This window comes from Lithobates pipiens, unplaced genomic scaffold, assembly GCF_037356315.1.
Source record: "Lithobates pipiens isolate NorthernLeopardFrog02 unplaced genomic scaffold, aLitPip1_a1.2 Scaffold_23, whole genome shotgun sequence".
Classification (NCBI taxonomy): Eukaryota; Metazoa; Chordata; class Amphibia; order Anura; family Ranidae; genus Lithobates; species Lithobates pipiens.
Genome location: NW_027507785.1, coordinates 166,902,754 through 166,915,030, shown reverse-complemented (window position 1 = coordinate 166,915,030; position 12,277 = coordinate 166,902,754). Strand labels below are relative to the sequence as shown.

At 41.8% G+C, this 12,277-nt stretch overlaps 1 protein-coding gene across 1 annotated transcript in view; it reads left to right on the top strand.

The window, feature by feature from the left end:
• The window catches only part of LOC143928001 (myomegalin-like), a 426,442-nt gene that overhangs the window by 30,003 nt on the left and 384,162 nt on the right, over positions 1 to 12,277 (top strand). Inside the window, exon 2 of the mRNA XM_077452562.1 lies at positions 4,704 to 4,780. Coding sequence (XP_077308688.1) covers positions 4,704 to 4,780 — 77 coding nt within the window. The remainder of the gene's footprint in view (positions 1 to 4,703; positions 4,781 to 12,277) is intronic.

Sequence of the window (12,277 nt, the reverse complement as noted above, 5' to 3'; positions counted from 1 at the left end):
ATTAAGGTGCCTACACTCTGTACAAAGAATCAACAGAGACACGTTTGGATAGAGCATTGTCCGTCTGGGGAGAGGGGAGTGCTAGATGTACTAGCAAATTTAGATACACTAACAAATTAAAACCAAACTCTATAAGCAGTTACAGCAACAGTTTTTCTTTTTGGGAAAAAGGCTTGACATACATAGAAGCTAATCATTGTAAGAACCCCTGTCAGTGGTAGTTTGTCTCATCCCTATACTGCTACATCTGTAGGGCACCTTGCTTTGTTGAAAAACAACAGATTTAAGTTGGCCATAGGCGGTTCAAATCTCAACTGGTTCAGCAGGGACCGGACAAGATTTGAACCATGTATGGGCAGGCTGAATAGTACAACCAGCCTGTCGGATTTTTCATGCGATTATTGTCAGCGGCTACAGCCGCTAACAGTATTTACCGCTCTACCGGCCAGGACGGACCCCAAGTCCTCTGAGATCTCACCCCAGCAAACTTATTTGCCTTTATAGTATGTCCCCAGCACACAATCATCCTTCCCCATATTTATGCCTGCAATGAGATGGCCCATCCAGCACACAGAGCAATGCTTCCTATAACCTGTATTGACTGAAAAAGGGGAAAGTACTGGAGGCTTCTTAAAACAGTCAGCTTAACACCCTCATTGAATATACTGCAATTCCTGCACTCAACCTAAGTATTTAGTTACCAACCTCCTCTCCCACTCCTTGGCAGCAGCATACCTCCTGTTTCCAGTCAGCAGTACTATAATCTTCTCGTGCCCACTTACTGTAAATATATACTCTTTTGGCTCATGTATTACTTCTCTCTCTGTTCCCCAACTCAGTGTTGCATTCCTTAAAGTGGCATTAAATCCAAAACCAAAAATATAATATATTGCAGCTTACCAATCATTATATGTGGTGGCTGCATTTGTTTTGTCTTTTTAAGTTTCTTCCTCTCTGTTTTTACCCGGTGATCTGGCCAGTGTCACACCTCCTGTATTAGAGTGCCCCAACTCTGGAGGAAGGAGCACAGAGGCACTTTTGGAAAGTAGCATTGTTAATCTTGGGGAAAGGAAATGTTAAATGTACTATCAGATCAGCTCACACTTTATAATCAGTTACTTTATAATCAGTTTCTTCTACGATAAAGGATTTACATAAATAAAAGCTGATCATTGTTAGCATCCCTGTCAGTGGTAATTGGTTTGTCTCATCCCTGTAATTGCTACATATGCAGGAGAGCTTTTTCTTTTGAAAACAACATACTGGCCAGATTGCTAGGTGAAAATAATGGAAAGAAAGCCTAAAAAAACGAATGCAGCCATCACACCTAAGAATTGGTAATCTGCAATATAATAAATGTTTGCTTTTGTGTTTAATACTGCTTTTAAACTACCTTTAGTAATGTTACAGTCTCATCTTGTGTGTCTACTTAAAATAGTAAGTCAAATGCCCATGGGACTTTAAATGAGGTACAATACCGACAACAGAACAGTTAAAAAAGGAATTATTATTATCATTAATTATGCATATTTGTGTGAAAATTATGCAGCTCTATTTATAGTTAGCCTATAAGGGGCGGCACAGTGGTGTAGTGGCTAGCACTCTCACCTAGCAGCAAGAAGGGCCACTGGTTCAAATCCCAATGACACTACCTGCCTGGAGCCCTCATGTTCTCCCCGTGCCCGTGTGGGCCTCCTCCAGGCACCCCAGCCTCCCCCCACAATCCAAAGACATGCAGGTAGGCACATTGGCCCCAATATATGAATGGGGACCTTGGATTGTGGGCTCCCTGAGGGCAGGGACCAATGTGAGTGTCCAATGCACAGGGATAGGGACAATTGTAGATGTTCACTCAGGATGGACTGGTGTCTTTATTTAACCTTACTAACTATGAAACTATGTTTTTTACATTTACACATTCTGTTTTATTGTAAAAAAAACTTTTTTTGTAACTATACTGTTGTCTGTGTTGTACCTCATATAAAGTCTCATGGGCATTTTAATTACTATTGTATAAGACTAGTTCGGGATGGAGGTACATCACCTCATGCATTGAATCACATTATATTATTATTGTGTGTCTACTTCTCTCTCCATTTCTCCATCCTGTGCCCTCCCTGGATTATGTCAATTGTGAAGTAGTTGCATTCTGAGGTAGTACTTTCTTATAATGCCATACCCCAGTGTATTCTATTATATCACTTTCCTTACAAGTGTAGCACAACAAGATTCTGGTAAGTTCTAGAATTTAGTGGGTGGAGAAGGCAGACCCTCATCTGTATACTCATGCAGCCTCAGCCAATCCCTGGCAGGAAGAATGACCAGTAGGAGGCTGAGGTGTGTATAAATGAGATGGAGCCTGGAATAGCAGGGTCTTTGTTTCTATGGGAGAAGACCCAGGCTGGGGGCTGAGGCCCTCCAGGTTGATAGCTGCGGCTTAGAAGAAGCTTATCTGGGTCCCAGCTCCAACTAGAGCTAGGGGACCCACATCCATGGTTCCTGAAGAGCAGTGCAGGAAGTGCGCAAGGATCTTACCTGGAGGCACCCAGTACAGAGGCTGGCTGGTACTGCAAGAAAGTTCTTGCCACCTATGGGAGAGCTCACTCCAGTTTGCTGACTCAGGCTTTACCTTTGCAATGGGGTCCCCTGAGTTGTAGTTCAGTAAAAACAGAATATAAGAGGGTAGTGGCACCCTGAAGTGACTGTACAGTTAGAGCTGTCTATTATTTTTCTGCTAACTTGGAGTATCCCAAGGCTTACCTACACTCTATCCAAATTAAACCAGCAAATAAACTAAAAAAATACATGCACTTTCTGAGTTGAGAGACTGTGAACTGCTGTGTGCCTGGCTGCCATGTGCCTCACAGGGGATGGAACCTGGTATAAATAAGCCAGCCCAATTTGGGGGTCTGTGCTACACAAGGACAGTTATATCACATGAGAGGAACATTTCAAGTGAGCGAATCTCTCTCAATAGTGGAGCAAAATAAAAACTTCCTAGTGTACCCCAGCTTAGACCAACCATCTTGATCGGCCTTTCTCAACCTTTCCACAGAGAGGAACCCTTGAAATAACTTTTCACACCAGGGAACCCCTGCTAAAAATATCTGTGTCTACAGCTAGATACATTAGTGTGATGGCCAGTGGGAAGAGTGTTCCTTACACTTGTGGTTATTGGGAAGAATTACTCCCTTACAGATAGTGAAAAAGATCAATGGTGTCAGTGGGAACTTATCCGAGAGGCAGAAATTGCTCATTGCTCAAGGAACCCCTAGCAACCTCTGGAGGAACCCTATAGTTCCAGTGAACCATGGTTGAGAAACCCTGATCTGGGTCGTCCCTAGGTTCTAGCTAATGCAAATTAATTCGCTCATCTCTAATTACATATTAAAATAATTTTTCATGCAGATGAAAAATGTTTTACACATTTTTTCAGAACTTCAGTGAAGCTGATCTACTTGTTTAAAGCAGCGATAATGCTTATGGTTTGAAATTAACCACCCTGGCAGTATGATTATTTCAGATTTTTGGTGCTGAAAGTGGTACAATTATTTTGCATGGAAATTTGGCTTTTATATTGTAGATCTGTAATTCTTAGGAATAACTCGCTTAAACCAGAGTCTAGTAGACATCCCAGGTATGATAAAGTCTGAAAAATGAAATCATAAATTATAATATAATAAATAACTATAAATAATTATACCAAATAATAATATAATGATAATAAAAATTATTCAATAATTTAATCAAATCAAATACACAGAAATTTGCTCAGTTGCAGAATTGTTGCTGTCATTACTTTTCAGTGTTTGAAGATGGATCTCCCCACAAGTCACTATCGCTCAATTCTGCGAGTGATTCTAATTTATTATCACTGTTTTCTAGATGGTCTAAAACCACTTTTGATGTAAAGGAACGGTTTTGGTTGCTATGGACAATCTCCAATTTCCAGGCAGAAAGAACAGTTTTTATAATATAAAATGGCATGCAGAGCACTGGAGAAACCACAAGGGACAAAAGGGAGGTGAAATAATTACATACAGTAATGTAATCTGTAAGATTACTGTGTACTGTATGTATAGTGTGTGTTTTGTTTTTTTGAATTTGGCGCCGTTCTCCGTCCCCGTGCGTCACAACGATCGCAGGGAACGGAGCTCGGCTCCGTGATGAGTCGAGCGGAGGACGAGCCGCTCACACTGCAAGGAAGACATCACAGCATCCAGGGGACAAGGTAAGTAAGCTCTTCCAGGATCTTGTGATGCGATCCCAAGTCTGGCTCGAGGTTACCGCTTTTGGTTCTGATATTCCACCCTGAGCCAGACTCGGGAATACCGCCAGGGAGGTTAAATAAATCCTTTCATGAAAGACAAATAGCTTTGCTATTGGCTAATGCTGATGATTTATCTTGGTTTCATACAGATTTTTCAATACCCAGGTCAACCATGGAGATAAGGAATTCTGACTTGTCCTTGACTGTTATTTGCTGCACGTTTCTTTAAGGTTTGTCATTCACAAGTATTAAAAGATGGGGCCACCAATCTCAGATCACATAAGTATTAAAAGTGGGGCCACCAATATCAGATCACATATATCTCTTATGATTAGTGTACTTATATTTCACACAAAACTAAAAAGTTTATTCTAAGTCGAAGAAATGTTGCTGAAATTCTGTATTTTATTAATTGAGCTTTCTTTATTCATAGAATATCAAGCTCAAAGTGGAAGTGGAGAGCTTGAGGAAAGAACTTCAAGAGAAGCAGCAGCTTTTGGATGAGGCTTGGTAAGTTACCAATGACAGATTTCTCTGTTTGTAAATATGTATGAATTGTCTATTCACACAAGTTACTCACTAGAGTAGGGATTCTCAACCAGGGTTCCGTGGAACCCTAGGGTTCCTCCAGAGGTTGCTAGGGGTTCCTTCAGCATTGGGCCAATTCTGCCTCTTGGATAAGTTCCCACTGACACCATTGATCTTTTCAGCTATGTGTAAGGGGGTAATTCTTCCCAATGAACACAAGTGTAAGGACCATTCTTCCTACTGACCATCACACTAATGCATCATGAGTTGTAGATTTCTAATTTTTAGCAGGGCTTCCCCGAGCCCAGAGAACTATTTTAAGGGTTCCTCTGTGTTGAAAAGGTTGAGAAAGGCTGCACTAGAGGGAGAAACTCTGGGGGAATCCAGGATGGAAAAAGATCTGGGGGTCTTAGTAGATGACAGACTTAGCACAGCATGAAATGCCAAGCTGCAGCAAGCAAATCTAGCAGAATATTGTCATGCATAAAAAGGGATATTTACTCAAGAGATAAAACAATAATTCTGCCACTTTATAAAACTCTAGTTCTAACCACATCTGATGTATGCTGTCCAGTTCTGGTCACCAATCTTCGGAAAGGATGTGCTGGAGCTGGAGAGAGTCCAGAGAAGGGCAACAAAATTGATAAGGGGACAGGAGGACCTCCGTTACGAGGAACAACTACAAATTTTATACTTATTCTCCCTGGAGAAGAGACGCTTGAGAGGAGATATAATAGCGATATACAGTGCATCCAGAAAGTATTCACAGCACTTCACTTTCTCCCCATTTTGTAATGTTATAGCCTTATTCCAAAATGGATTAAATTCTTTATTTTTCACAGAATTCTACAAACAATACCCCATAATGACAACGTAAAAGAAGTTTGTTTAAATCTTGGTAAATTTATAAAAAAAAAAAATATGTAAATAATTATTTACAGCCTTTGCCATGACACCCAAAATTGAGCTCAGATGCATCCTGTTTCCACTGATCATCCTTGAGATGTTTCTACAACTTGTTTGGAGTCCTCCTCTAGTAAGTTCAGTTCACTGGACATGATTTGGAAAGGAACACCCCTGTCTATATAAGGTCCCATGGAGCACAAACCAAGCCATGAAGTCCAAGGAATTGTCTGTAGACCTCAGAGACAGGATTGTATCGAGGCACAGCTCTGGGGAAGGGTACAGAAACACTTCTTCATCATTGAAGGTCCCAATGAGCACAGTGGCCTCCATTATCCATAAATAGAAGTAGTTTGGAACCACTAGCAATCTTCCTAGAGCGGGCTGCCCGGCCAAACTGAGCAATCAGTGCAGAAGAGCTCTAGTCAGGGATGTGACCAAGAACCCAGTGGTCACTCTGGCAGAGCTCCAGCATTTCTCTGTGGTCAGAGGAGAACCTTTCAGAAGAACAACCATCTCTGCAGCACTCCACCAATTAGGCCTGTATGGTAGTGTGGCCAGACGGAAGCCACTCATTGGTAAAAGGCACAAGACAGCCTGCCTGGAGTTTGCCAAAAGGCACCTGAAGGACTCTCAGACCATGAGAAACAAAGTTCTCTGGTCTGATAAAACAAAGATTGAACTCTTTGGCCTGAATGGCAAGCTTCATGTCTGGAGGAAACCAGGCACTGTTCATCACCTGGTCAATACCATCCCTACAGTGATGCGTGGTGGTGGCAGCATCATGCTGTGGGGATGTTTTTCAGTGGCAAGAACTGGAAGACTAGTCAGTATCGAGAGAAAAATGAATGCAGCAATGCACAGAGACATCCTTGATGAAAACCTGCTCCTGAGTGCTCTGGGGTGAGGGTTCATCTTCCAACAGGACAACAACCCTAAGAACACAGCCAGGATAACAAAGAAGTGGCTATGGGACAACTTTGTAAATGTCCTTGAGTGGGCCAGCCAGAGCCCAGACTTGAACCCGATTGAACATCTCTGGAGAGATCTGAAAATGGCTGTGAACCGACTCTCCCCATTCAACCTAATTGAGCTTGACCTACAAAGAAGAGAAACTGCCCAAAAATAGGTGTGCTAAGCTTGTAGCATCATACTCAAAAAGACTTGAGGCTGTAATTGGTGCCAAAGGTGCTTCAACAAAGTATTGAGCAAAGATTTTTTTTTTTTTTTTATTAATTTGCAAAGATTTCAAACAAACTTCTTTTACATTGTCATTATGGGGTATTGTTTGTAGAATTTTGAGGAAAATAATGAATTGCATCCATTTTGGAATAAGGCTGTAACATAACAAAATGTGTAAAAAGTGAAGCACTGTGAATACTTTCCAGATACACTGTATAAATATCTCAGTGGTGATTCTAGCATAGGGAATAAACTATTCAGTCTCAGGGAGTATAAGAAGACACATGGTCACTCAATGAAGTTGGAGGAGAAGCAGTTTACCCTTAAACTGCGTAAGTGGTTTTCACTGTTAGAGCAGCAAAGGATGCTGAACTCACTTCCACAATTGGTGTTGTGAGTGGGAAGTATTGATAGTTTCAAAAAACTATTATGCCCTGTACACATGGTCGGACTTTGTGCGATCCGATCTTGTTGTCGGAATATCTGATCATGTGTGGGCTCCATTGGACTTTTTCCGTCTGAATTTCCAACACACAGAGTTTGAGAACAGGATCTAAAATTTTCCAACAACAAAATCCAATTGTTTAAATTCCGATCGTGTGTAGACAATTCTGATGGACAAAGTGCCACGCATGCTCAGAATAAATTACGAGAGAAAATCTATTGGCTACTGCCCTCTTTATAGTCCCGTCGTACGTGTTTTATGTCACCGTTGAGCTGGATAGACTTGTGTCTTTATTCAACCATATCAGCTATGTAACTATAATATACCTATATTTAAGAAAGTGATATATATCAATAGGTGTACACATATGGGTTTAAATTTAGAGACCTAGGCTGTAAGTTGAAAGGAAGGACTTCCAAGGTTAAATTCTCAAGCATATTGTGTGCCATGTACAATACAGGAAAGACAACAGGCACTTGAATAATCAAATGCATGTGTAGCTCTACTCCTGAAGGAGCCATTGGGAATTGCCAGGATTCCTTTACCCAGTAATTGGCATGCAGCCAGGCACTCGATCACAGTCAATCTTTTGCTCAATAACAAGTCTAAGGTTTTTTTTGGGGGGGTAACTTGGATAAGGTTGGGGAATTTGAGTTGGATACTCTAAAAAGAACTATGTACAAGATAAGGACAGTAAACTTCCTTCTGTAGAGTTGAAGCAGAAGTCCTGGCAAAAGCAAACTGTGGACCTGTAGTAGAAGCAGTTAAAGCACAAAAGCTTCTTTCTTTAGAGCAATTAGAGCAGTCACTTCACAAAGAACTAGATAGACTGAGCTCTTTAGGACACCACCCATTGCCCCCTTTATGCAAACTGACTCTCTAGCACCAGCGTGATGGCAGCAGCCCAAAAGTCTCCAAGATCTCTCACAGCAGTCTGTACTCACAAATGTCCAGGGAAAGTTGGTTACCTCCTTCCAACATCCATATGACACCTTTCTCCTGTGATACCAGACTAGATATTCAGGTGACAGACCCTCAGTCAGATCTCTGTAACTTCAGCATCCGGCCCCCTAGCTGAGTTGAGGTCTCACGAACAGCAAGCACACGGTACCGCTGACCAGAGGGCAGGAAGGAAAAGACCCATCAGCTCTGTGTCTCAGAGCCTCCCAGCCTTCAGGGCCACGCTCCCTGGGATTGGTCAGGGCTGTATACATTTTCATGCTGATATTTGCATTACTCCACACCTATGTTTCAGTGAGTTCTACTGTTCTCTGGAAAGTTGAGGAAACAATTAAACCAGCAGCAGCTGAAACACTGAACAGACCTAACTAATCACATGCAACTGCCCTGATTACAGTGAGCTAGAACTAAATTTGCCTAACCCAGCAATTGCACCCACACTGATTACAGTGAGACAAGCTATATTTACCTAGCAACAAAAATACATACAGCTCCACTGAAGGCAGTGAGCCAAAACTAACTCTACCTAATCCTAGCACCTATCTAGGAGGGTGCTACACATGGCTTAAAGCCCTAGTGCCCAACAAGCATAGGACTCCACCAGTAGTCATTAGTGCTGGAAATGCCAGCTTACTCCTACTACAGAGCACTCCATTGCAGAGCAGTGTAAACACAATGTCAAGCAATGCTTCAGCATTATGTTTACATAAAAAGTGACGTTATGTTAAGTGGTGTCACAACATTTTGCCCTAGTTTTGTGGCCAGAAAAGAGCTGATGCAGCTCTGTCCTATTCTCCCTACAGCAATAGATTACTGCTATAATTGTTAAATGAACAAAATAAACCTGAACACACATATATTGTTGGCCCTGAACAAGTAGCCCACTCGCACACCACACAGTTGATTAGGTGGGCCTCAGGAAAAAATGTAGCACCTTCCTCAGTGGACCTTCTCAAGAAGAAAGTATTAATAAATGTGGTGTTAGATCTTGTATATTGGTTTGGGAGATAGCGGAACAGTGGGAATCTCATTACAAATTGTGTCAATCTTGTTTTTGAAATGATTTTGAATGATGGTCGCCTGGGCAGTCAGTAAATTAGTGGGTGAAGACAGTGGGAGGATGAAGTGTAGAGTTAAGAGTAGTAAAGAGTAGAGAACATCTATATGGGAGGATGGTAATGAAAGGGATTGAGGATAATAGCAGGTGTTTCAAATTAGCAAGTGTAGAGTAGTCAGGCAGAGAAGTCATTGTGCAAGCATGACACTAGCCAAAGAGACTGATAAATCCTCAGAAAAACCAGAAAAAAAGACAAATTCAGTGAGCTTCAAAAGAGGAGAGGGACAGGGAGGAAGGTGTAGGAAGAACATGAAAAGTGCTTTGTGCAGAGAGGAGTAGTTCAACACCACCTCCTTTTTGTCCACTGAGTCTGGTTGAGTGAGTCCAGTAGAAGCCAAAATGGGAGAAGGTAGCTGGCGAAGGCAAAATCTGATTCCTGGAGCCAGGTTGCAGTAACAGCAAGCAGGTTGAAGGAGTTGGAGATAAAAAGATAGAAGATAAAAAAATATACCTTTCGATCTACTACTTACAATGCATTTGTGTTTTACCTTTCGATCTACTACTTACAGTGCATTTGTGATTTTTTTTTAAATCTAGACCAGACCACCAAATCCCTTTGAATGAGATTCGGGATCATCGCAGGAAAATCCTCAATAAAGCTGTGGAATACAGTGACAATTTTTAAATATATACAGTGGTGATCCACACAAATGAAAGTATTTGGCCTATAGGTTATTTGCTGATATTGCAAGTAGGGACAGATTCTGGAATCTTGGTGACGGGATAGCCTTTTGTATTTTTAATTTCAAAGTCACCTAATAGACTGAATGAAGATTTAGAAATCCACACTATATTTTAGAGAGCCAGGGAAATAATAGGTCTTGTTTTTTAACTGTTTGTATCTGTTTTAGTTAAAAGCGTTATTGCATTATGAACATGATTACAACTGGAGTGAATACTTTGCTGTCATCTTGTGGTTTCCTGAGGTTTTACACCTGGTGCTCTCAAGAGGATAGGATATTTAAAGTGGTTGTATACTCAAATTTTTAACTTTTACCTAAAGGAAAGCCTATAATAAGGCTTACCTGTAGGTAAAAAAAATATCTCCTAAACCGTACAGGTACATATTCCCCTCGGTATGCGTCGCTGACTGCAGCGGCGCATGCGCACAAGGGGATTCTCGGCCTGAAAATCCGGCAGTGGCCGGAATGAAATCTCCCGCGCGCATGCGCGGGAGTGACGATATCGCGGCTCCGGCCACTCACAGCGCCGGAGCCGCGATACCCGGAAGAAACGCTGAGGGAGCTTGTCAGCTCCCTCGGCGTGGATCGGGCCAGATGTCAGGGCCTCGTTCTAAGGTAAGTATTTCATAATGAGCTAGTATGCGGTGCATACTAGCTCATTATGCCTTTTGCTTTGCAGGTTTAAAAAAATAAAAATAAAATTTGCGGGTTTACTACCGCTTTAATGGTTTTAGTATGTCACGAAATTGCCACCATGGAAGTTTTATTTTTCTATGTAACTGTGTGTAATATAACGTGTTATCATGCTTTAAGACAACCAAAAAGATGAGTTCATCAATCTGCTGATGTTGTTTCTTTATTGGCCAGTAGGGATGAGCTTGATGTTCGGGTCGAACATGAGTTCAACTCGAATATCGGGTGTTCGTCTGTTCTCAGAAAAATGAACATTATGGGGCGTTTGCGGGAAATTCGAGCGCCCCGCAGAACACCCCATAATGCACTGCGAGATCGCAGTGCATTGCTGTATGATGATTGGCCAAAGCATGCACCTGACCTGCATGCTTTGGACAATCCCAGTGCCTGCTAAGAGAGCCATAATTGCCTTTGGTGCCTTTGGCCAATCATGGCTCAGGGGGACTAAGTCCATGTCCCACACTATATATATATTTCTAATTAACTTCAGGCAGTGTATTTCATGTATATACATATATATATATATATATATATATATATATATATATATATATATATATATATATACTCTGCAGCTTCCGGTTTAGTTGCTACTAAATTTCTGGTGGTTTACACAGAAACCAATACAGTGCAGCCGTAGTGCAGTTGCTACTACACTTCTGGTGGTGTACACAGAACACAATACAGTGCAACCATATTGCAGTTGCTACTACTTTTCTTGTGCTGTACACATTACACCATATAGTGCAACCGTAGTGCAGTTGCTACTACTTTTCTGGTGGTGTACACAGTACACAATACAGTGCAGCCGTAGTGGAATTGCTACTACACTCCTGGTGGTGTACACAGTACACAATACAGTGCAACCGTAGTGCAGTTGCTACTACTTTTCTGGTGTGTATACATTACACAATGCAGTGCAGCCGTAGTGCAGTTGCTACTACACTTCTGGTGGTGTACACCGTACACAATACAGTGCACCCGTAGTGCAGTTGCTACTACTTTTCTTGTGGTGTACACATTACACAATGCAGTGCAGCTGTAGTGCAGTTGCTACTATTTTTCTGGTGGTGTACACTGTGCACAATACAGTGCAGCAGTAATGCAGTTGCTACTACATTTCTGGGGGTGTACACAGTACACAATACAGTGCAACTGTAGTGCAGTTGCTACTACTTTTCTGGTGGTGTACACATTACACAATACAGTGCAACCGTAGTGCAGTTGCTACTACTTTTCTGGTGGTGTACACAGTACATAATAAAGTGCAGTGAGGTGTTTCAAAACAAAATATACATCATGTCCAGAAGGCCACCAAGGAGAGGCAGACACTGAGAGGCCATTAAAAGAGTGCAAGCAGGCTCTGAGTCTACAGTCAACATTCTGGTCATGGACGTGGTGCATCCTCTGCAGGTGGCCGTGGGGCACGCTTGTCCTTTTTTTCTGCTGCTGGCTGTGTTATTGAGCCAGAACATGCAGAAGAGTTGGTGGAGTGG